The following is a 24,591-nucleotide window of genomic DNA, read 5'->3' on the forward strand; positions in this document are numbered from 1 at the left end:
CCAATGGACCCAAACCCCTTCCCATTCACTCCCACTGTACATAATCCCAATGGACTCAAACTCCTTCCCATTCACTCCCATTGTACAGAACCCCAATGGACACAAACCCCTTCCCATTCACTCCCACTGCACACAATCCCAATGGACCCAAACCCCTTCCCATTCACACCCACTGTACACAATCCCAATGGACCCAATCCCCTTCCCATTCACTCCCACTGTACACAATCCCAATGGACCTAAACCCCTTCCCATTCACTCCCACTGTACACAATCCCAATGGACCCAAACCCCTTCCCATTCACTCCCACTGTACACAATCCCAATGGACCTAATCCCCTTCCCATTCATTCCCACTGTACACAATCCCAATGGACCCATACCCCTTCCCAATCTCTCCCACTGTACACAATCCCAATGGACCCAAACCCCTTCCCATTCACTCCCACTGTACACAATCCCAATGGACCCAATCCCCTTCCCATTCACTCCCACTGTACACAATCCCAATGGACCCAATCCCCTTCCCATTCACTCCCACTGTACACAATCCCAATGGACCCAAAACATAGAATCCATACAGTGCAGAAGGAGACCATTCGGCCCTTTGAGTTTGCACTGGCCTTTGGAAAGAGCCCCCTATTTAACCCTGCCCTCTCTTGTCGTTACTCTTGGTCTCAGTCCTTCTGCTTTCCTGAAGGAATAACTTTCTTCCTTTGTGCTTGTGTGCAGACTGCAGCAGCCTGAGCTACCATGGCGACTGAACTCCAGGAGATCCAGATCACCGAGGCCAAACCCCTGCTACCGGGACAGGACCCGGCAAAGGTGAGAAAACGTCCCAGTGTGTGACCCAGGTACAGGCCCGTGGCCTCGCTCAGCTCGTTCGGCCCTTGTCACCTCTTTAAGCTGTCCACCCCTCTCCGCAACCTCAGCCGTGCTCAAGTTGTGGCCGTTCGACCATGCGGGGCATCGTAGAGCACTCCAATTCGGCCCGCGGCGTTTCACCGTACCGTGGCGGATCCTCAGTCAGGAGCTGGTGCCTTGGTGGACATTTCCCTCTCCACATCCAAAAATGTGCGGCGTCTGAGGCCAATAGTGGCGAACATTTATTGCCTGTCCCTAATTGCCCCTCAAGATTCTGGTGGTGAGCCACTGCCTTGAACACGCTTCAGTCCAGTGTAAATCTCATTCAGAGTCACTCACACTTACTCACACTTACACTCACTGACCCTTGTACAGACACACCCTCACTCACTCTCACTCACTCACTCTTACTCTCACTTTCACTCACTCACTCACAATTGTACACTTACACTCACACTTCTCAGAACCATAGAACATAGAACACTATAGCGCAGTACAGGCCCTTCAGCCCTCGATGTTGCGCCGACCTGTGAAACCACGCCAAAGTCCCTCTACACTATTCCCTTATCGTCCATATGCCTATCCAATGACCATTTGGATGCGTTTAGTGTTGCCAAGTCCACTACAGTTGCAGGCAGGGCATTCCACGCCCTTACTACTCTCTGAGTAAAGAACCTACCCCTGACATCTATCTCCCCTCAATTTCAAGCTATGTCCCCTCGTGCTAGACATCACCATCCGAGGGGAAAGGCTCTCAATGTCCACCCTATCTAATCCTCTGATCATCTTGTATGCCTCAATTAAGTCACCTCTTAACCTTCTTCTCTCCAACGAAAACAGCCTCAAGTCCCTCAGCCTTCTCTCATAAGATCTTCCCTCCATACCAGGCAACATCCTGGTAAATCTCCTCTGAACCCTTTCCAATGCTTCCACATCCTTCCTATAATCCGGCGGCCAGAACTGCATGCAATACTCCAAATGCAGCCGCACCAGAGTTTTGTACAGCTGCAACATGACCTCATGGCTCCGAAACTCAATTCCTCTACCAATAACAGCTAACACACTGTACGCCTTCTTAACAACCCTCTCAAACTGGATGGCAACTTTCAGGGATCTATGTACATGGACACCGAGATCTCTCTGCTCATCCACACTCCCAAGAATCTTACCATTAGCCCAGTACTCTGTCTTCCTGTTACTCCTTCCAAAATGAATCACCTCACACTTTTCTGCATTAAACTCCATTTGCCACCTCTCAGCCCAGCTCTGCAGCTTATCTATGTCCCTCTGTAACCTGCAACATCCTTCCGCACTGTCTACAACTCCACCGACTTTACTGTCATCTGCAAATTTACTAACCCATCCTTCTACGCCCTCCTCCAGGTCATTTATGAAAATGACAAACAGCAGTGGTCCCAAAACCAGATCCTTGTGGTACACCACTAGTAACTGGACACCAGTCTGAACATTTCCCCTCAACCACCACCCTTTAACCACCATTTACACACTCACTCATTCACACATTCTCACTACACCCACTCACATTTTCACTCATTCACACACATTCTCTCACTGCTACTCACTCAACCGCACACATTTACTCACACTCACTTTCACTCACACTTACTCGCACTCACTTTCACTTACTCACACTTACTCAGTCACACACACTTACTCCCACTCATTTTCACTCACTATTTTTTAAAGAAAATATTTCATTCAAGCATTTGTAATTTTCACAGTTTTTAACAGTTTAACATTTCTTAAACAACTGCGCGGGCCGACACACGCAACAACATTAAAATAACCACCCCTACTACCCCCGCCCTGTTTCCTAATTACCCATATAATAAGTTCGCTGTCCTTGTCTTACACTGCCATGCCTCCCATTTTCCTCCCCCCCGCCCCCTTGCTGCTGACGTTCAATTTTCCTTGAAGAAGTCGTGAATGGCAGCCATTTTGGAGTGAACCCCTGGATGCCGTATCCTCCGATACCCCAAATATTGCCAGTTCTGGGCTTGGAGTCACCCTCCCTTCCAGGACCTCTGACATGACGTCCGCAAATCCCTGCCAGAATCCCCTCTGGACACGCCCAGAACATGTGTACATGATTCGTCGGGCTTCCCCCACAGTGTCCGCACCTATCCTTCACTTCCTCAAAAAACCTACTCATCCGGGCCACAGTCATATGAGCCCTGTGGACCACCTTGAGCTGGATCGGGCTAAGCCGGGCACACGACGAGGATGATTGACTCTCCTCAGGGCCTTTTCCCATAGTCCGACTTCCAACTCCCCTCCCAGCTCTTCCTCCCACTTCCTCTTCACCTCCCCGATTGGGACCCCTTCCCACTCCATCAGTTCCTTATATATCTCCGAGACCTCCCCTCCCCAACCCCCGTTATTGACATTACCTTATCCTGTAGCCCCCTCAGGGGGAGGCGAGGGAAGCTTGGAACCTGCTTCCGGACAATATCCCGTACCTGCTGGTACCGAAACCCGTTCCCACCCGGCAACTCTAACTCTTCCTCCAATGCCTCCAGGCTCGGGAAACCCTCCTGAATGAAGAGATCCCCAAATCTCTCAATCCCTGCCCGCTGCCACTTCCTAAAGCCCCCCTCCAGCCCCCCAGAACAAAATGGTGATTGTCACCAATCGGTGACCACATTGTCGCCCCCTCCAATCTCACGTGCTGCCTCCATTGCCCCCACACCCTCAGGGCTGCCACCACCACTGGGCTTGTGGAGTACCGAGCCGGCAAGAAAGGCAGGCCTCCAGTAAGGCCTCCAAACTCATGCCCTTTCAAGATGCCGCCTCTACCCGCTCCCAAGCCGACCCCTCCCCCACTACCCACTTCCTGACCATCGATATGTTGGCCGCCCAGTGATAATTGATGAAGCTCGGGAGGGCCAAGCCCCCCTCCCTGCGGCCCCATTCCTGGAGTGCCTTCTTCACCCTCCGGGTTTTACCCGCCCACACAAAAACCCGAGCCCGCCGCATTCATTTTCCTAAAGAAGGCCTTCGGGCCAAAAATCGGGAGACATTGAAAAAGAACAGCAGCCTTGGGAGGACCGACATCTTCACCGTCTGCACCTTCCCCGCCAGTGTCAGCGGGAGCAGGTCCCACCTGCGGAAATCCCTCTTCATCTGATCGACCGCTTTGCCCAAAATTAACTTGTGGAGCTGTCCCCAATCCTTAGCCACCTGGATCCCCGGATACCTAAAGCTCCTCCCCACCACCTTAAAAGGTAACTCCCTCAGTCGCCTTTCCTGCCTCCGTGCCTGAATCACAAACACCTCGCTCTTCCCCATTGTAGCCTGAAAACCGCCCAAAGTTCTTCCAGCGTCTCCGTGATTCCAGCCATCCCCCCCAATGGGTCTGTCATAGGGGCAGCAGGGTAGCATGGTGGTTAGCACAAATGCTTCACAGCTCCAGGGTCCCAGGTTCGATTCCCGGCTGGGTCACTGTCTGTGCGGAGTCTGCACGTCCTCCCCCTGTGTGCGTGGGTTTCCTCCGGGTGCCCCGGTTTCCTCCCACAGTCCAAAGATGTGCGGGTTAGGTGGATTGGCCATGCTAAATTGCCCGTAGTGTCCTAATAAAAGTAAGGTTAAGGGGGGGGTTGTTGGGTTACGGGTATAGGGTGGATACGTGGGTTTGAGTAGGGTGATCATGGCTCGGCACATCATTGAGGGCCGAAGGGCCTGTTCTGTGCTGTACTGTTCTATGTTCTATGTTCTATATAAAGCAGTAAATCGTCCGCGTAGAGTGAGACCCTTTGCTCCAACCCCCCCTCTCACTATCCCCCGCCAGACATTCGATGATCTAAGGGCCATTGCCAAGGGCTGTATGGCCAGGGCAAACAGTAGTGGGGAGAGCGGGCACCCCTGTCTTGTCCCCCTACACAGACTAAAATATTCTGACTGGACCCGGTTGGTTCTTTCATTCGCCACCGGAGTCTGGTATAGCAACTGGACCCAATCCACAAAACCCTGCCCAAACCCGAACCTTCCAAACATATCCCATAGGTACTTCCACTCCACCCGGTCAAAGGCCTTTTCTGCATCCCTGGCTACTACCAGCTCAACCCCGCGCCCCTCCGCTGGCATCATTATAACATTTAAAAGCCGTCTAATGTTGGATGTCAGGTGCCCGCCCTTCACAAATCCCGTCTGGTCCTCCCCGATTACCTCCGGGACACAGTCCTCTATACGTGTGGCCAAGATCTTTGCCAGCAATTTAACGTCTACGTTCAAAAGGGAGATCGGCCTGTACGATCCACAGCTCTCTGGGTCCTTATCCCACTTCAAGATGACAGAGATCGATGCCTGTGATAACGTTGGGGGGAGCACTACCAGTTCCTTAGACTCATTAAAGGCCTTAACCAGGAGCGGCCCTAGTAACCCAGAAAATTTTTTATAAAACTCCACTGGGTATCCATCGCCCCCAATCCGTCTATCACCTCCCCAAGCCCAATTTGGCCCCCCAGGCCTTCCACCAGCAACTCATAAACAAATCCAATCCAATCCAACTCACACTTACACTCACTCACTCTCACCCACACTCATTCACTCTCACTCACTCACACTGTCACTCATTTTCACTCGCTCTCACTCACTCACACCCTCACTCACACTCTAACCGAGTGTGGCCTGTGAGGGGGGGCTCCGTTTCCGGGGGGGGGGGGGGGGGGGGGGGGGGGGGCCTCCGATGGGGTCTGGCCCGTGATCAGAGCCCACCGATTGGCGGCCGGCCTCTCCCCCTCGCCATGTTGAGTCGGGGCCGTTGAGCAGGTTGGCACGGCCCAACTGCGCATGCACGGGTTGGCGCGGCTCCCATTTGGCGCTGGGAAGGGAGGCTGGAGCGGCGTGAACTGCTCCAGCGCCGTGCTGGCCCACTAAGGGGCCCAGAATCGATCACCCCCGTGCCCGTTTCGCGCCGTCGTGAAACGCGATGGCGTTCACGACGGCGCAAACACTTGGGCTCCATTTTTGAAGAATCGCCCCCATACACTCAGACTCTCACTCCCACTCGCATGCTGCCTCACTCTCACTCATTCATACCCTTACTCTTTCTCACACACTCACACTCTCGCCCTTACTCACACTCACATACTATCACTCACAGTCACTCACTCTTCCTCTCGCTCACACTCACTCTCACTCACTCACAATCTCACTCACTCACCCCCACTCATCCTCACACTCGCTCATTCTCACCCATTGAAAGACTCACTACTCACACTCACTCATATTCAATCTTCATCCATTCAAAATTTCTCCCACTTACCCTTTGAAGGTCATAGAATAACTACAGTGCAGAAGGAGGCCATTTGGCCCATCGACTCTGCACTGACCCTCCGAAAGAGCACCCTGTCAACGCCTATCTCCGTAGTCCCTGAACCAAACCTGCACATCCTGGATGCTAGGGGACAATATAGCATGGCCATCTAGCATCAACCGAACATTCACTCAATCTCACTCACCCTCACTCATTCATTATCTTGCTCCCCATAACCCTGTATCAATCCCAAACTAATCCCACAGCCCCACGCTCTCCCAATAGCCCTGTGTCAATCCCAAACTAATCCCACTGCCCCGCTCTCTCCCCATGGCCCTGTATCAATCCCAAACTAATCCCACTGCCCCACTCTCTCTCCATAGCCCTGTATCAATCCCAAAGTAATCCCACTGCCCAGCTCTCTCCCCATAGCCCTGTATCAATCCCAAACTAATCCCACTGCACCACTCCATCCCCATAGCCCTGTGTCATTATCAAACTAATCCCACTCCCCCACTCAATCCGCATAGCCCTGTATCAATCCCAAACTAATCCCACTGCCTCGCTCTCTCCCCATAGCCCTGTATAATCCCAAACTAATCCCACTGCCGCCCTCTCTCCCCATAGCCCTGTATCAATCCCAAACTGATCCCACACCCTCCCCATAGACCTGTATCAATCCCACACTAATCCCACTGCTCCATTCTCTCCCCATAGCCCTGTATCAATCCCAAACTAATCCCACTGCCCCGCTCTCTCCCCATAGCCCTGTATCAATCCCAAACTGATCCCACTGCCCGGCTCTCTCCCCATAGCCCTGTATCAATCCCAAACTAATCCCACTGCCCCGCTATCTCCCCATAGCCATGTATCAATCACAAACTAATCCCACTGCCCCACTCTCTCTCCAGAGCCCTGTATCAATCCCAAACTAATCCCACTCCCTCCCCATAGACCTGTATCAATCCCACACTAATCCCACTGCTCCACTCTCTCCCCGTAGCCCTGTATCAATCCCAAACTAATCCCACAGACCCACTCTCTCCCCATAGCCCTGTGTCAATCTCCAATTAATCCCACTCCCTCCCCATAGACCTGTATCAATCCCACACTAATCCCACTGCTCCACTCTCTCCCCGTAGCCCTGTATCAATCCCAAACTAATCCCACTGCCCCGCTCTCTCCCCATAGCCCTGTATCAATCCCAAACTAATCCCACTGCCCCACTCTCTCCCCATAGCCCTGTATCAATTCCAAACTAATCCCACTGCCCCGCTCTCTCCCCATAGCCTGTATCAATCCCAAACTAATCCCACTGCCCCACTCTCTCCCCATAGCCCTGCATCAATCCCAAACTAATCCCACTGCCCCACTCTCTCTCCAGAGCCCTGTATCAAACCCAAAGTAATCCCACTGCCCTGCTCTCTCCCCATAGCCCTGTATCAATCCCAAACTAATCCCACTGCCCCACTCTCTCTCCCATAGCCCTGTATCAATCCCAAACTAATCCCACTGCCCCACTCTCCCCATAGCCCTGTATCAATCCCAAACTAATCCCGCTGCCCCGCTCCCTCCCCATAGCCCTGTATCATCCCAAACTAATCCCACTGCCCCGCTCTCTCCCCATAGCCCTGTATCAATCCCAAACTAATCCCACTGCCTCGCTCTCTCCCCATAACCCTGTCTCAATCCCAAACTAATCCCACTGCCTCGCTCTCTCCCCATAACCCTGTCTCAATCCCAAACTAATCCCACAGACCCACTCTCTCCCCATAGCCCTGTGTCAATCTCCAATTAATCCCACTCCCTCCCCATAGACCTGTATCAATCCCACACTAATCCCACTGCTCCACTCTCTCCCCGTAGCCCTGTATCAATCCCAAACTAATTCCACTGCCCCGCTCTCTCCCCATAGCCCTGTATCAATCCCATACTAATCCCACTGCCCCACTGTCTCCCCATAGCCCTGTATCAATTCCAAACTAATCCCACTGCCCCGCTCTCTCCCCATAGCCCTGTATCAATCCCAAACTAATCCCACTGCCCCACTCTCTCCCCATAGCCCTGCATCAATCCCAAACTAATCCCACTGCCCCACTCTCTCTCCAGAGCCCTGTATCAAACCCAAAGTAATCCCACTGCCCTGCTCTCTCCCCATAGCCCTGTATCAATCCCAAACTAATCCCACCGCCCCGCTCTCTCCACATAGCCCTGTATCAATCCCAAACTAATCCCACTGCCCCACTCTCCCCATAGCCCTGTATCAATCCCAAACTAATCCCACTGCCCCGCTCCCTCCCCATAGCCCTGTATCATCCCAAACTAATCCCACTGCCCCGCTCTCCCCCCATAGCCCTGTATCAATCCCAAACTAATCCCACTGCCCCGCTCTCTCCCCACAGCCCTGTATCAATCCCAAACTAATCCCACTGCCTCGCTCTCTCCCCATAACCCTGTCTCAATCCCAAACTAATCCCACTGCCCCGCTCTCTCCCCACAGCCCTGTATCAATCCCAAACTAATCCCACTGCCTCGCTCTCTCCCCATAACCCTGTCTCAATCCCAAACTAATCCCACTGCCCCGCTCTCTCCCCATAGCCCTGTATCAATCCCAAACTAATCCCACTGCCGCGCTCTCTCCACATAGCCCTGTATCAATCCCAAACTAATCCCACTGCCCCGCTCTCTCCCCATAGCCCTGTATCAATCCCAAACTAATCCCACTGCCCCGCTCTCCCCATAGCCCTGTATCAATCCCAAACTAATCCCACTGCCCCGCTCTCTCCACATTGCCCTGTCTCAATCCCCTCAGTGGGCGAAGGGGAATCCTCTTTGCTCCTGCCCTGAGACCACTCGATGCTGGCACCTCCGCCCCTCTCTGTGGTAGAGAAATCACAAAACCCTCTGATTGGTGGCGTTCTTTGCCAGGTCACAGAGCTCTGAGGGGGGTCGATGGAGCTGGAGCACATCCAAGAGTAGCCATTGGATTTTGCAGCTTGCCTGATGGGCTGATTGGGAGGGGCGGGGTAGTGGGGGGCAGGGGGGGGGGGGGCGCGTGCGTGGTCGGGGTTTGGGGGGTCTCACTGAGCAGTGACAGGCCAGTCAGACCTGTGAGTGTGTACTGTCACCAAACTCCAGCTGACTCACTCACTCTCTCTCTACCTCTCTCTCTCTGTCTCTGTCTCACTGTCTCTCTCTCTCCCTGTCTCACTCTCTGTCTCACTCTCTCTGTCTCACTCTCTCTCTGTCTCACTCTCTCTCTTCTCACTCTCTCTCTGTCTCACTCTCTCTCTACCTCTCCCTCTGTCTCCCTGTCTCACTGTCTCTTTCTCTCTCTCTCTCTGTCTCACTCCCTCTCTACCTCTCTCTCTCTCCCTGTCTCACTTTCTCTTTCTCTCTCTCTCCCGGTCTCACTCTCTCTGTGTGTCTCCCTCTCTCTCTCCCTCTCTCCCTCTCTACCTCTCTCTCTCTCCCTGTCTCACTTTCTCTTTCTCTCTCTCCCGGTCTCTCTCTCTCTGTGTGTCTCCCTCTCTCCCTCTCTCTCTCTCTCTCTCTCTCTGTCTCCCTATCTCACTCTCTCTTTTTCTCTCTCTCCCGTTCTCACTCTCTCTGTCTGTCTCCCTCTCTCTCTCCCTCTCTCTCTCTCTCTCATTCTCTCTTTCTTTCTCTCTCTCGCTCTCTCTCTTTCCCTGTCTCACTCTCTCTTTCTTGGTCTCCCCCTCTCTCTCTATCTGTCTGCCTTTCCCTATCTATCTCTCTTCTCTGTTTCTCTCCCACTCTATCTCTCACTCTGTCTCCCTCTCTCTCTTTGTCTCTCTTTCTTCTGCCTCTCACTGTCTGTCTCTTTCCCTGTCTTTCTCTCTGTCGCTTTCTCTCTCTCCCTTTCCCTCTCCCTCTCTCTGTCGGTCTCTCTCTCTATTTGTCTCCCTCTCTCTCCCTCTCTCTCCCTGTCTCTCCCTCTCCCTCCCTCTCTCTCCCTGTTTCACTCTCTCTCTCCCTCTCCCTCCCTGTCTCTCCCTCTCCCTCCCTCTCCCTGTCTCTCCCTCTCCCTCCTTCTCTCCCTGTCTCTCCCTCTCCCTCCCTCTCTCTCCCTGTCTCTCCCTCTCTCTCCCTGTTTCACTCTCTCTCTCCCTCTCTCTCCCTGTCTCTCCCTCTCCCTCCCTCTCTCTCCCTGTTTCACTCTCTCTCTCCCTGTCTCTCCCTCCCTCTCTCTCCCTGTCTCTCACTCTCCCTCCCTCTCTCTCCCTGTCTCTCCCTCTCCCTCCCTCTCTCTCCCTCTCTCCTCCCTCTCTCTCCCTGTCTCTCCCTCTTCTCCCTGTCTCTCCCTGTCTCTCCCTCTCCCTCCCTCTCTCTCCCTGTCTCTCCCTCTCCCTCCCTCTCTCTCCCTGTTTCACTCTCTCCCTCCCTCTCTCTCCCTCTCCCTCCCTCTCTCTCCTGTCTCTCCCTCTCTCTCCCTGTCTCTCCCTCTCTCCCTGTTTCACTCTCTCTCTCCTTGTCCCTCCCTCTCTCTCCCTGTCTCTCCCTCTCCCTCCCTCTCTCTCCCTCTCCCTGTCTCTCCCTCTCCCTCCCTCTCTCTCCCTGTCTCTCCCTCTCCCTCCCTCTCCCTCCCTGTTTCACTCTCTCTCTCCCTGTCCTCCCTCTCTCTCCCTGCCTCCCTCTCCCTCCCTCTCTCTTCCTGTCTCTCTCTCTCCCTCTCTCTCCCTGTCTCTCCCTCTCCCTCCCTCTCTCTCCCTGTCTCTCCCTCTCCCCCCCTCTCTCTCCCTGTTTCACTCTCTCTCTCCCTCCCTTTCTCTCCCTCTCCTTCCCTCTCTCTCCCTGTTTCACTCTCTCTCTCTCCCGCTCCCTCTCTCTCCCTGTTTCACTCTCTCTCTATCCGCTCCCTCTCTCTCCCTGTTTCACTCTCTCTCTCTCTCTCTCTCTCTCTCTCCCTTTCTCTCTCTCTACTTCCCTCTCCCTGTCTCTCCCTCTCCCTGTCTCTCCCTCTCCCTCTCTCTCCCTCCCTCTCTCTCCCTGTTTCACTCTCTCTCTCTCTCCCCTCTCTCTCTCTCTCTCCCTTTCTCTCTCTCTCCTTCTCTCTCCCTCTCTCTCCCTCTCCCTCTCTCTCCCTGTCTCTCTCTCTCTCCCTCTCTCTATTCTGTTTATTTCTACAGGACGCTGCCATTGCTGCTGCCATCCTTCTGGATCAAGGTCAGGTAAGTGTCCATCCACTCTGCCCTCCCATTCTGACCCGGATTCCCATTCCAGGGGCTGGTTTAGCACACTAAATTGCTGGCTTTGAAAGCAGACCAAGGCAGGCCAGCAGCACGGTTCAATTCCCGTACCAGCCTCCCCGAACAGACGCCGGAATGCAGCGACTAGAGGCTTTTCACAGTCATGGAACCATCAATTCTATGGACACGTGCTTGTAGGATTAGAATAGCGGTTTTAATATACTTACAACAGAGCCAGCCTGTTAGCCGTTGAACTTTCGATGAACTGGCTGGCTGGCTCTGTGGCACTGATCTTTATACAGCAGCTCCAGGGAGAGGAGTTCTGGGCGGAGCCAAGGGGGGAGCCCAGTACAAACTCTCGAGTACTCCCAGAGCTACTCCCCTGGTGGTCAGGTAGTGCAACTGCACTTACAATATCGGTACGTTGATACAATGGGAACAGAGTGACATTGGTAACTTATAACACCGTGTGAACCTCATTCACCACACACAGTAACTTCATTTGAAGCCTACTTGTGACAATACGCGATTTTCATTTTTTCATTTCAGAATATCGTCTTCACAACAAGGGCAGTGGGAATCAATTTCTTTCTGGCTTGGGTGGGGTGCGGGTTTGGTTGGGTGTGGTGCGGTGTGGTTGGGGGGGGGGGTCAAACAGAGCCTTCGATCCACAAGCGTACAAATTAGGAGAAGGGAGGAGGGTGGGGAATGGCCACTCGGCCCATCAAGCCTGCTCCATCATAAGATAAGAGGGAACATTCTCTCCACTTCCACCTCTGCCTCTTCTAGTCTCTCGCTCGCTCTCTCCACCTATTCCCATCTCTTCCACCCACTCTCTCTGTCTCAATCCCACTCTCTCTCTCTCTCTCTCTCTCTCCAACCCCTCACTCTCTCTGCTCCTTCCCTTTCTTGCTCCCCGCTCCCTCTCTCTCACGTCCACTCCCCGGCCCCATCCCCAGTAATGATAACCTAACACCCAGCATCTTTGGGACTTGTGGGAGGAAACCGGAGCACCCGGAGGAAACCCACGCCGACACGGGGGGGGGGGAGAACGTGCCGACTCCGCACAGTCACCCGTGGCCGGAATTGAATCTGGGTTCCCTGGCACCGTGAGGCAGTGGTGCGAACCACTGTGCCACCATGCCATTCCGACGATGGATAGGTAATGTGGAGCGTCCATGGAGAGGGGGGGGTGGGGAGGGAAAAAGGGGGCAGAGGCAGAAAGGGTTAAACCCTCGCTGTGGCAACCATCTGAGCCGCCTTGACGGCATCTCCGACAAGGCTCCCTCCTCTGAGCTCTTCATTTTCGCTGTTTCCTTCACTTCTTTGTGGCCTGGCATTGAGAGGCAAAAGGATTGATGGAGCGGCCCTTTAAGTTGGTCTCGTCTGATGGTTTACGAGCTCCCCTGTCTTGGATGCCGGCGACTGCACCCCCCCCCTGCACCGGGGTGGGGTGGAGCATTGGCTTCAGCTCTCACGCTGATCCACTGCCAGGCCTTGTTCCTGTAGGCCGAGCACTCGTCCTGACTGCTGATGGGCTGGTGAATGGCCTCATTGAAGGTCAGCGCATTATAAAAGAAACAGCTGACTGGCTGACAGCTTGTCTTCCGTCTCCACCACCAACCACCAGCCCATCTCTCCCCCCCCCCCCCCCCCACCTCCCCACCCCTCTCCACAACCGCATAACAAACTGATTTAATCCCGACGACACTAGATTTTCAATTGCGTTCTCACTGTCCAGCCAGGCGTTCGGATCCCGCTCCGAGGACGCTCCCATAAAACAGCGCCGGTGCTCCCCGATGTCGTTCGCTGGTTGGGGTAGCGGGCCGGGGTTGCCCGGGGGGGGGGGGGGCGGCGGGAGGGGGATGTGGGATGTTTCAGGCCTTTGGGGGGGGGGGGGGCACCGTCACGCGAGCGAGACCATATACTGAATTTCACAACTCCTGCCGCACCTCCTGACCGCCCCTTCTCGTTAGCTCTTCCGGCCGGATATGCGGGATCCCAGAGGCGAATGGGAGTTAACCGGGTTGTCCCAAGTCCGATATCCATATCTCAATCGATGTGGGGCTCTGGGAACGAGAAAAAAAAAAAGAAGGTCGATCCGGCCATGGATCACCTCGCTGTCAGTGGGATCTTGCTGTGTATATTTGGCTATCCCCATGACAGACAGGCTGCCCGGTGTCTGACTGTAACTGGGAGAGAGGTGGGTGGGAGGGTTAATCCCCTCCGATAGGAACAGGCTGCCCGGTGTCTGACTCTAACTGGGAGAGAGGTGGCGGAGAGGGTTAATCCCCTCCGATAGGAACAGGCTGCCCGGTGTCTGACTGTAACTGGGAGAGAGGTGGGTGAGAGGGTTAATCCCCTCCGATAGGAACAGGCTGCCCGGTGTCTGACTGTAACTGGGAGAGAGGTGGGTGAGAGGGTTAATCCCCTCCGATAGGAACAGGCTGCCCGGTGTCTGACTGTAACTGGGAGAGAGGTGGGGGAGAGGGTTAATCCCCTCCGATAGGAACAGGCTGCCCGGTGTCTGACTGTAACTGGGAGAGAGGTGGGTGAGAGGGTTAATCCCCTCCGATAGGAACAGGCTGCCCGGTGTCTGACTGTAACTGGGAGAGAGGCGGGTGAGAGGGTTAATCCCCTCCGATAGGAACAGGCTGCCCGGTGTCTGACTGTAACTGGGAGAGAGGTGGGAGAGAGGGTTAATCCCCTCCGATAGGAACAGGCTGCCCGGTGTCTGACTGTAACTGGGAGAGAGGTGGATGAGAGGGTTAATCCCCTCCGATAGGAACAGGCTGCCCGGTGTCTGACTGTAACTGGGAGAGAGGTGGGTGGGAGGGTTAATCCCCTCCGATAGGAACAGGCTGCCCGGTGTCTGACTGTAACTGGGAGAGAGGTGGGTGAGAGGGTTAATCCCCTCCGATAGGAACAGGCTGCCCGGTGTCTGACTGTAACTGGGAGAGAGGTGGGTGAGAGGGTTAATCCCCTCCGATAGGAACAGGCTGCCCGGCGTCTGACTGTAACTGGGAGAGAGGTGGGTGGGAGGGTTAATCCCCTCCGATAGGAACAGGCTGCCCGGTGTCTGACTGTAACTGGGAGAGAGGTGGGTGAGAGGGTTAATCCCCTCCGATAGGAACAGGCTGCCCGGTGTCTGACTGTAACTGGGAGAGAGGCGGGTGAGAGGGTTAATCCCCTCCGATAAGAACAGGCTGCCCGGTGTCTGTAACTGGGAGAGAGGTGGGTGAGAGGGTTAATCCCCTCCGATAGGAACAGGCTGCCCGGTGTCTGACTGTAACTGGGAGAGAGGTGGGTGAGAGGGTTAATCCCCTCCGATAGGAACAGGCTGCCCGGTGTCTGACTGTAACTGGGAGAGAGGTGGGTGGGAGGGTTAATCCCCTCCGATAGGAACAGGCTGCCCGGTGTCTGACTGTAACTGGGAGAGAGGTGGGTGAGAGGGTTAATCCCCTCCGATAGGAACAGGCTGCCTGGTGTCTGACTGTAACTGGGAGAGAGGTGGGGGAGAGGGTTAATCCCCTCCGATAGGAACAGGCTGCCCGGTGTCTGACTGTAACTGGGAGAGAGGTGGGTGAGAGGGTTAGTCCCCTCCGATAGGAACAGACTGCCTGGTGTCTGACTGTAACTGGGAGAGAGGTGGGTGAGAGGGTTAATCCCCTCCGATAGGAACAGGCTGCCCGGTGTCTGACTGTAACTGGGAGAGAGGTGGGTGAGAGGGTTAATCCCCTCCGATAGGAACAGGCTGCCCGGTGTCTGACTGTAACTGGGAGAGAGGTGGGTGAGAGGGTTAATCCCCTCCGATAGGAACAGGCTGCCCGGTGTCTGACTGTAACTGGGAGAGAGGTGGGTGAGAGGGTTAATCCCCTCCGATAGGAACAGGCGGCCCGGTGTCTGACTGTAACTGGGAGAGAGGTGGGAGGGTTAATCCCCTCCGATAGGAACAGGCTGCCCGGTGTCTGACTGTAACTGGGAGAGAGGTGGCGGAGAGGGTTAATCCCCTCCGATAGGAACAGGCTGCCCGGTGTCTGACTGTAACTGGGAGAGAGGTGGGTGAGAGGGTTAATCCCCTCCGATAGGAACAGGCTGCCCGGTGTCTGACTGTAACTGGGAGTGAGGTGGGAGGGTTAATCCCCTCCGATAGGAACACGCTGCCCGGTGTCTGACTGTAACTGGGAGAGAGGTGGGTGAGAGGGTTAATCCCCTCCGATAGGAACAGGCTGCCCGGTGTCTGACTGTAACTGGGAGAGAGGTGGGTGAGAGGGTTAATCCCCTCCGATAGGAACAGGCTGCCCGGTGTCTGACTGTAACTGGGAGAGAGGTGGGTGAGAGGGTTAATCCCCTCCGATAGGAACAGGCTGCCCGGTGTCTGACTGTAACTGGGAGAGAGGTGGGTGGGAGGGTTAATCCCCTCCGATAGGAACAGGCTGCCCGGTGTCTGACTGTAACTGGGAGAGAGGTGGGTGGGAGGGTTAATCCCCTCCGATAGGAACAGGCTGCCCGGTGTCTGACTGTAACTGGGAGAGAGGTGGGTGAGAGGGTTAATCCCCTCCGATAGGAACAGGCTGCTCGGTGTCTGACTGTAACTGGGAGAGAGGTGGGTGAGAGGGTTAATCCCCTCCGATAGGAACAGGCTGCCCGGTGTCTGACTGTAACTGAGAGAGAGGTGGGGGAGAGGGTTAATCCCCTCCGATAGGAACAGGCTGCCCGGTGTCTGACTGTAACTGGGAGAGAGGTGGGGGAGAGGGTTAATCCCCTCCGATAGGAACAGGCTGCCCGGTGTCTGACTGTAACTGGGAGAGAGTTGGGTGAGAGGGTTAATCCCCTCCGATAGGAACAGGCTGCCCGGTGTCTGACTGTAACTGGGAGAGAGGTGGGTGAGAGGGTTAATCCCCTCCGATAGGAACAGGCTGCCCGGTGTCTGACTGTAACTGGGAGAGAGGTGGGTGAGAGGGTTAATCCTCTCCGATAGGAACAGGCTGCCCGGTGTCTGACTGTAACTGGGAGAGAGGTGGGTGAGAGGGTTAATCCCCTCCGATAGGAACAGGCTGCCCGGTGTCTGACTGTAACTGGGAGAGAGGTGGGGGAGAGGGTTAATCCCCTCCGATAGGAACAGGCTGCCTGGTGTCTGTAACTGGGAGAGGTGGGTGAGAGGGTTAATCCCCTCCGATAGAAACAGGCTGCCCGGTGTCTGACTGTAACTGGGAGAGAGGTGGGAGGGAGGGTTAATCCCCTCCGATAGGAACAGGCTGCCCGGTGTCTGACTGTAACTGGGAGAGAGGTGGGTGAGAGGGTTAATCCCGTCCGATAGGAACAGGCTGCCCGGTGTCTGACTGTAACTGGGAGAGAGGTGGGTGAGAGGGTTAATCCCCTCCGATAGGAACAGGCTGCCCGGTGTCTGACTGTAACTGGGAGAGAGGTGGGTGAGAGGGTTAATCCCCTCCGATAGGAACAGGCTGCCCGGTGTCTGACTGTAACTGGGAGAGAGGTGGGTGAGAGGGTTAATCCCCTCCGATAGGAACAGGCTGCCCGGTGTCTGACTGTAACTGGGAGAGAGGTGGGTGAGAGGGTTAATCCCCTCCGATCGGAACAGGCTGCCCGGTGTCTGACTGTAACTGGGAGAGAGGTGGGTGGGAGGGTTAATCCCCTCCGATAGGAACAGGCTGCCCGGTGTCTGACTGTAACTGGGAGAGTGGTGGGGGGGTTAATCCCCTCCGATAGGAACAGGCTGCCTGGTGTCTGACTGTAACTGGGAGAGAGGTGGGTGAGAGGGTTAATCCCCTCCGATAGGAACAGGCTGCCCGGTGTCTGACTGTAACTGGGAGAGAGGTGGGGGAGAGGGTTAATCCCCTCCGATAGGAACAGACTGCCCGGTGTCTGACTGTAACTGGGAGAGAGGTGGGTGAGAGGGTTAATCCCCTCCGATAGGAACAGGCTGCCCGGTGTCTGACTGTAACTGGGAGAGAGGTGGGTGGGAGGGTTAATCCCCTCCGATAGGAACAGGCTGCCCGGTGTCTGACTGTAACTGGGAGAGAGGTGGGTGAGAGGGTTAATCCCCTGTGATGGAGACAGGCTGTTTTCTCTTTCCCATCCTAATGACCTTCCCAACCACCCTTGACCTTTGACGCTGGCTGCTGTCGGTGCGATTGTCCGCCCCTTTCTACCAATGGCGTGTCTGCCCTGCTGTCAGCCGGTTTGGGTTGGTGGTGGGGGGGAGGGTGGCACAGCAGGGTGGGCTGAGTAGTGGTGGGGTGAGGTGAGTAGGGTTTCGCCTCGCACCCATACCAGAGACCCTCGGGGAGGGGGACATCCCCCACTGCGGTGGGGGACAAATCAACGGAGACAGGAGGGAGGGAAATGCCAGCACAACTCCCACTCCTCTGTCCTCGATCGGCTGACTAATGGGTATCAGGTCAAACAAAGGCCCGTTTAATATTCCTCTCACGGAGTGCCGGATGGAAGGCCTGATTCAAAATCCTCCCCCCCTGCGAGGAGCAGAGACAAAAGGGACCAGTGAAGCGAGTGACAGAGAGAAAAATAAATGACTGACCCACGTGCGTTAGTTTGCACCTCGCTGGCCAATGCCAGCCCCGCTTGACTAAAATCACAGAATCACTGCAATGCAGAAGGAGGCCATTCGGCCCATCGAGACTGCACCGACCCTCCAAACTCCCTTAACCATACATAGGCACACAGAAGATAGGAGCAGGAGGAGGCCTTTTGGCCAATCGAGCCTGCTCCACCATTCATCACGATCATGGCTGATCATCCAACTCAATCGCCTAATCCTGCTTTCTCCCCGTAGCCTTTGATCCCATTCTCCCCGCTATATCCAGCCGCCTCTTGAATATATTCAAAGTTTTAGCATCAACTGCTTCCTGTGGTAATGAATTCCACAGGCTCACCACTCTTTGTGTGAAGAAATGTCTCCTTATCTCTGTCCGAAATGGTTCACCCTGAATCCTCAGACTGTGACCCCCTGGTTCTGGACACGCCCATCATTGGGAACATCTTCCCTGCATCTACCCTGTCTCGTCCTGTTAGAATTTTATAGTCTCTATGAGACCCCCCCTCATTCTTCTGAACTCCAGCGAGAACAATCCCAACCTAGTCAATCTCTCCTCATATGACAGTCCCGCCATCCCTGGAATCAGTCTGGTGAATCTTCGCTGCACATTCTCAAGAGCAAGAACATCCTTCCTCAGAGAAGGAGACCCAAACTGCGCACAATACTCCCGGTGTGGCCTCACTAAGGCCCTGGATAATTACAACACATCCCTGCTTCTGTACTCGAAACCTCGCAATGAAGCCAACATACCTTTAGCCTTCTTTACAGCCTGCTGCACCTACATGCTTACCTTCAGTGACTGGTGCACAAGGACACCCAGGTACCGCTGCACACTCCCCTCTCCCAATTTACAGCCACTCAGGTAGTAATCTGCCTCCCTGTTTTTGCTTCCAAAGTGAATAACCTCACACTTATCCAAATTGTACTACATCTGCCATTCACTCCCTCTAGCACCACCACTGAAGCACAGTGGCAGCAATATGTGTGTGTGTGTGTGTGTGTGTGTGTGTGTGCACCATCTACAAGATGCACTGCAGCGACCTGTGGAGTCATAGAGCTTTTACCGATTGTGGCCCTTCGGCCCATCGTGTCCATGTCGGCCATCAAGCACCTATCCATTCTAATCCTATTTTCCAGCATTTGGTCTGTCGCCCTTGTGCCCTGTGGTGCTTCAAAAGCTCATCTAAACACGTCTTAAATGTCTTAAACAAGGGCGACAGGGTCCCCGCCTCCACCACCCTCTCAGGCAGTGCGTTCCAGATTCCCATCATCCTCTGGGTGATAAAGATTTTCCTCAAATCCCGCCACCCCCACCCCCTGTTTATCGACCTCTCCACTGAGGGGAAACATTTGTTCTTGTCTACCCTATCCATGTTCCTCATGAATTTATCCATCTCCATCTGGTCCCCCCCCTCAGCCTTCTCCGCTCCAGGGAAAACACCTCCAGCCCTATGCAGCCTCTCTTCATCGCTGAAACGCTCCAGCCCAGGCAACATCCCGGTGAATCTCCTCTGCACCCTCTCCAGTGCAGTCGCATCCTTCCTATAGCATGGTGACCAGAACCGTACTTAGTAATCTGGCTGCATGGTAGCACAGTGGTTAGCACTGTTGCTTAACAGCGCCACGGTCCCAGGTTCGATTCCCGGCTTGGGTCACCGTCTGTGCGGAGTCTGCACGTTCTCCCCGTGTCTGCATGGGTCTCCTCCGGTTTTCTCCCACAAGTCCCGAAAGACGTGCTGTTCGGTGAATTGGACATTCTGAATTCTCCCTCTGGGACAGGCTGTGACCCACGGCAGCCTTCACGCCCACTTCCGGGGCCGATTCTCCCCCCCGGGCGGGGCTAGGAGCGCGGCCCCCGTGCGTCACGGCAGCGCGGCCTTGAAGCTAATAGTATCCAAGCTAATAGTATCCGTCTCCGGGCTACCAGGGAAGCAAAGGCCAGAACATCTGCCTCTTTCTCCTCCTGGATTCCCGGGTCTTCCGACACCTCGAAACTCGTCACCTCTGGACTCAGCCCCACCCTTGTTTTTAACACCATGGACATGACATCTGCAAACCCCTGCCAAAATCCCCTAAGCTTCGTACATGCCCAGAACATGTGGACATGGTTCGCTGGTCCTCCCGCACATTGTGCACACCTGTCTTCCACCCCAAAGAATCTGTTCATCCGGGCCACTGTCATGTGAGGCCGATGAACGACCTTAAATTGTATCAGGCTGAGCCTGGCACATGTTGCGGACGCGTTGACTCTACTCAATGCGTCCGCCCATAGACCATTCTCTATCTCTCCTCCCAGCTCCTCCTCCTACTTGCGCTTCAGCTCCACAGTCTGCGTCTCCTCTGACCCCATAAGTTCCTTGTAAATGTCAGAGACGCTCCCTCCTCCTACCCACCCTCTGGAAACTACCCTGTCCTGAATCCCCCTTAGCGGTAGGAGCGGGAAGGTTGACTCTCGGGGCCGCCACCACCACGGGGCTGGTGGAGTACCGTGTCGGCGGGAACGGCAGAGGCGCAGTTACCAACGCCCCAGACTGGATACCTAAAGCTTCCCTTTACTAACCCAAACGGCAGCTCCCCCAATCGCCTCTCCTGTCCCCTCGCCTGGACCCCAAACATCTCACTTTTCCCCATATTTGGCCGAAACCGGCCAAATTTCCCTAGAATCCTCATGATTTCTTCCATCCCCTCTATTGAGTCCGATACATACAGAAACAAGTCGTCTGCACAGGGCGATACTCTGTGCTCCACCCCCACCCCCCCCCGGACCAGCCTCTTATTGTCAACGGCTCTATAGCCAGCGCGAACAACAGTGGGGAGAGGGGGCATCCCTGTCTCATCCCCCAGAGCAGTCTAAAATAGTCCAATGTTGTCCTATTCATCCGTACACTTGCCAGAGGAGCCTGATACAGCAACCTGACCCAGTCAATAAGGCCTAGCCCAAATCCGAACAGTTCCAGTATCTCCCACAGATAGTCCCATTCTACCTGATCAAAAGCCTTTTCTGCGTCCATTGTGACCGCTACCTCCGCATCCCTACCTTCCGGGGGCATCATGATCACCTTTAACAGCCTTCTTACATTGGCCACCAACTGCCTGCCCTTAACAAACCCCGTCTGGTCCTCCTCAATAACGTCTGGAACACAATCCTTAATCCTGGAGGACAACATTATGGCCAGCAGTTTGGCATCCACATTCAACAGGGATATCGGCGTATAGGACCCACACAGCTCCGGGTTCTTGTCCCGCTTCAGAATCAGTGAAATCGTGGCCTGTGACATCGTCGTGGGCAGCACCCCTCTTTCCCTTGCCTCATTGAACACCCTCATCAATACCGGCCCCAATATCCCAGAGAACTTTTTATAAAACTCCACTGGGCAGTCAAACGTCTTATTAATGTCACCAGCCATATAAATACTGCGGCTACAAGAGCAGGTCAACAACTCACAGCCTGACTCCCCCCAAAGCCTGCCCACCATCTACAAGGCACAAGTCAGGAGTGTGATGGGATTCTCTCCACTTGCCTGGATGAGTGCGGCTCCGACAACACTCGAGAAGCTCGACACCATCCAGGACAAAGCAGCCCCGCTTTGATCGGCACCCCATCCACAAACATTCACTCCCCCCACCACCGACGCACAGCGGCAGCAGTGTGTGTACCATCTACAAGATGCACCGCAGCCACTCACCAAGGCTCCTTCAACAGCACCTTCCAAACCCACCACCTCTACCATCTAGAAGGACAAGGGGGCAGCAGACACAGGGGGAACTCCACCACCTGCAAGTTCCCCCCCTCCGAGCCCCACACTCACCATCCTGACTGGGAAATATATCGGCCGTTCCTTCACTGTCGCTGGGTCAAAATCCTGGAACTCCAGGGGCGATAGGTTTAAGGTCCGTGGGGCAAAGTTTAGAGGAGATGTGCGAGGCAGGTTTTACACACACAGAGTGGTGAGTGCCTGGAACGCGTTGCCAGGGGAAGTTGTGGAAGCAGATACATTAACGGCGTTCAAAAGACATCTTGACAAATACATGGATAGGATGGGTATAGAGGGATACGGCACAAGGAAGTGCTGAGGGTTTTGGCCAAGGTTAGTATCATGACCGGTACAGGCTTGGAGGGCCGAAGGGCCTGTTCCTGTGCTGTACTGTTCTTTGAAAGACGAAGACGAAATTGGAGGAGGGGGATGTCGTGGTCTTTTCTCCCCCACTCGGGATCCGTGCACTGTTGTTAGGCAAGGAAGTCACTGGCTGACAGGCAATGTACAGGCTTCGGGCCTAACGCAGGAATTTGTAGCTGGCTCTGGCTTTGAATTGGCGGGATTCCCAGTGACTGCCCGGCAGCAGAAAGTCTTTCTACATCACAAGCTTTTGTGTGAGAGTTTCGTGTGGACCTTTCTCAGCTCCCAGGGCCTAACAAGTTGCCCTGAGTTGGGCCTACCAAGCCTGTTACTCGGCAACATCAAGAACCATGTAGGGAAATGATATAATGAGCAGCTATGTGATTATAATTATAAGCAGTTCAGAGAAGGTCCACGGGGCCCGATTCCCGGGATGAAGGGGGTTTGTCCGATGAGGAAAGGTTGGGCCGGTCGGGGCCTGTACCCATTGGAGTTTAGAAAGAACCAGAGGAGATCTTATTGAAACGGATCAGATTCTGAGGGGGGGGTTTGACAGGGTGGATGCTGAGAGGATGTTTCCCCCTCATGGGGGGGAGGGGTGGAATATAGAACGGGGAGGGGGCACAGTTTGAAAATGAGGGGGTCTCCCATTGAAGACGGGGATGAGGAGGAATTTCTTCTCTCAGAGGGAGGTCAATCTGTGGAATCCTCTCCCCCCAGAGAAACAGCGGAGGCTGCGGGTCACCGAATATATTCAAGGCCCAAGTTAGAAAGGGGAGGCAGGGGAAATATCTGCCGGCGCGGAATGAGGCCATTCAGCCCATCTGGTCTGTTCGGGCCGATAAAGGGCCAATCAGTTGGCGGGAGGAGAGAGGGGTGTGCGTGTGCGTGGGTGGGGGAAGAAGGGAGGAGGGGCGCGACGGAGGAGTCGGACGGTGAGCCTTGAGGCAAAATGCGGGATTGAGGGAACGAGGTCCGGGGAAGGTGGAAGGTCATGGCAAAGGAGGTAGTTAGCTGTACCGGGCCGGGCTGAGCCTCTCTGGCACACGGCAAGACCAATAGCAGGGCCCGCTGATGGTCGAGTGTTTGTGAGCCAATTGGGATTAAAAGGAATGGGGGGGGAGGGGAGGGGGGGGGCGTGGTGGAAGGAGGCGGAATTGGTGGCGAGACAGTCAGATGGATTTATTAATCCAGTGGAGAGAGAGAGAGCAAGAGTGAGTGTGTCTGCGAGAGAGAGAGAGAGAGAGATAGAGAAACCTTTCAGGCATTAATCTGCGAGTCAGCAGAAACCTCCGAGCCAGAGGGGACGGAAGATCCATCGCTTTTCTGTCCCTGTAATTCCGGAGTGCGGGCCGGATCGCCGAAATGCTGGAACGTTGGGCTGGGGTGAGTGCGGACTGTGCGGGGTCACCGCTCAGCTGAATGTCACTCTGTCCTTCCCTGGTGGCCCACCTGCACGCCACCCCCCCCACCCCACCCCACACTCCGTCCCACCCCTCTACTCCGTCTCACCCCCCCTCACACTCTTCCCCCCCTCACACTCCGTCCCACCCTCCCTCACACTCTGTCTCCCCCCTCACACTCTGTCCCCCCCTCACACTCCGTCCCACCCTCCCTCACACTCTGTCTCCCCCTCACACTCTGTCTCCCCCCCTCACACACTGTCCCACCCCCCTCACACTCTGTCTCCCCCCCCTCACACTCTGTCCCCCCCCACACTCTGTCTCCCCCCCTCACACTCTGTCTCCCCCCCTCACACTCTGTCCCCCCCTCACACTCTGTCTCCCCCCTCACACTCTGTCCCACCCCCTCACACTCTGTCTCCCCCCCTCACACTCTGTCTCCCCCCCTCACACTCTGTCTCCCCCCCTCACACTCTGTCTCCCCCCTCACACTCTGTCTCCCCCCCCTCACACTCTGTCTCCCCCCCGACACTCTGTCTCCCCCCCTCACACTCTGTCCCCCTCACACTCTGTCTCCCCCCCCCCACACTCTGTCTCCCCCCCTCACACTCTGTCCCCCCCCCTCACACTCTGTCTCCCCCCCTCACACTCTGCCCCCCCCTCACACTCTGTCCCCCCCCTCACACTCTGTCTCCCCCCCTCACACTCTGTCCCACCTCACACTCTGTCTCCCCCCCTCACACTCTGTCTCCCCCCCTCACACTCTGTCCCACCTCACACTCTGTCTCCCCCCTCACACTCTGTCCCCCCCTCACACTCTGTCCCCCCCCCCCTCACACTCTGTCTCCCCCCCTCACACTCTTTCTCTCCCCCTCACACTCCGTCTCCCCCCTCACACTCTGTCTCCCCCCTCACACTCTGTCTCCCCCCCTCACACTCTGTCTCCCCCCCTCACACTCTGTCCCCCCCCTCACACTCTGTCCCCCCCTCACACTCTGTCCCCCCCTCACACTCTGTCCCCCCCTCACACTCTGTCTCTCCCCCCTCACACTCTGTCTCCCCCCTCACACTCTGTCTCCCCCCCTCACACTCTGTCTCCCCCCCCTCACACTCTGTCTCCCCCCCTCACACTCTGTCTCCCCCT

General features: G+C 55.3%; 1 protein-coding gene across 1 annotated transcript in view; it reads left to right on the plus strand.

The window, feature by feature from the left end:
* Positions 1 to 709: 709 nt before the first annotated feature.
* Positions 710 to 24,591, plus strand: part of LOC119951621 (protein NDRG2-like) — a 49,990-nt gene continuing 26,108 nt past the window's right edge. Inside the window, exons 1-2 of the mRNA XM_038774801.1 lie at positions 710 to 825; positions 11,290 to 11,331. Coding sequence (XP_038630729.1) covers positions 754 to 825; positions 11,290 to 11,331 — 114 coding nt within the window. The 5' untranslated portion in view covers positions 710 to 753. The remainder of the gene's footprint in view (positions 826 to 11,289; positions 11,332 to 24,591) is intronic.

This window comes from Scyliorhinus canicula, chromosome 17 (genome assembly GCF_902713615.1).
Source record: "Scyliorhinus canicula chromosome 17, sScyCan1.1, whole genome shotgun sequence".
NCBI classification, from domain to species: domain Eukaryota; kingdom Metazoa; phylum Chordata; class Chondrichthyes; order Carcharhiniformes; family Scyliorhinidae; genus Scyliorhinus; species Scyliorhinus canicula.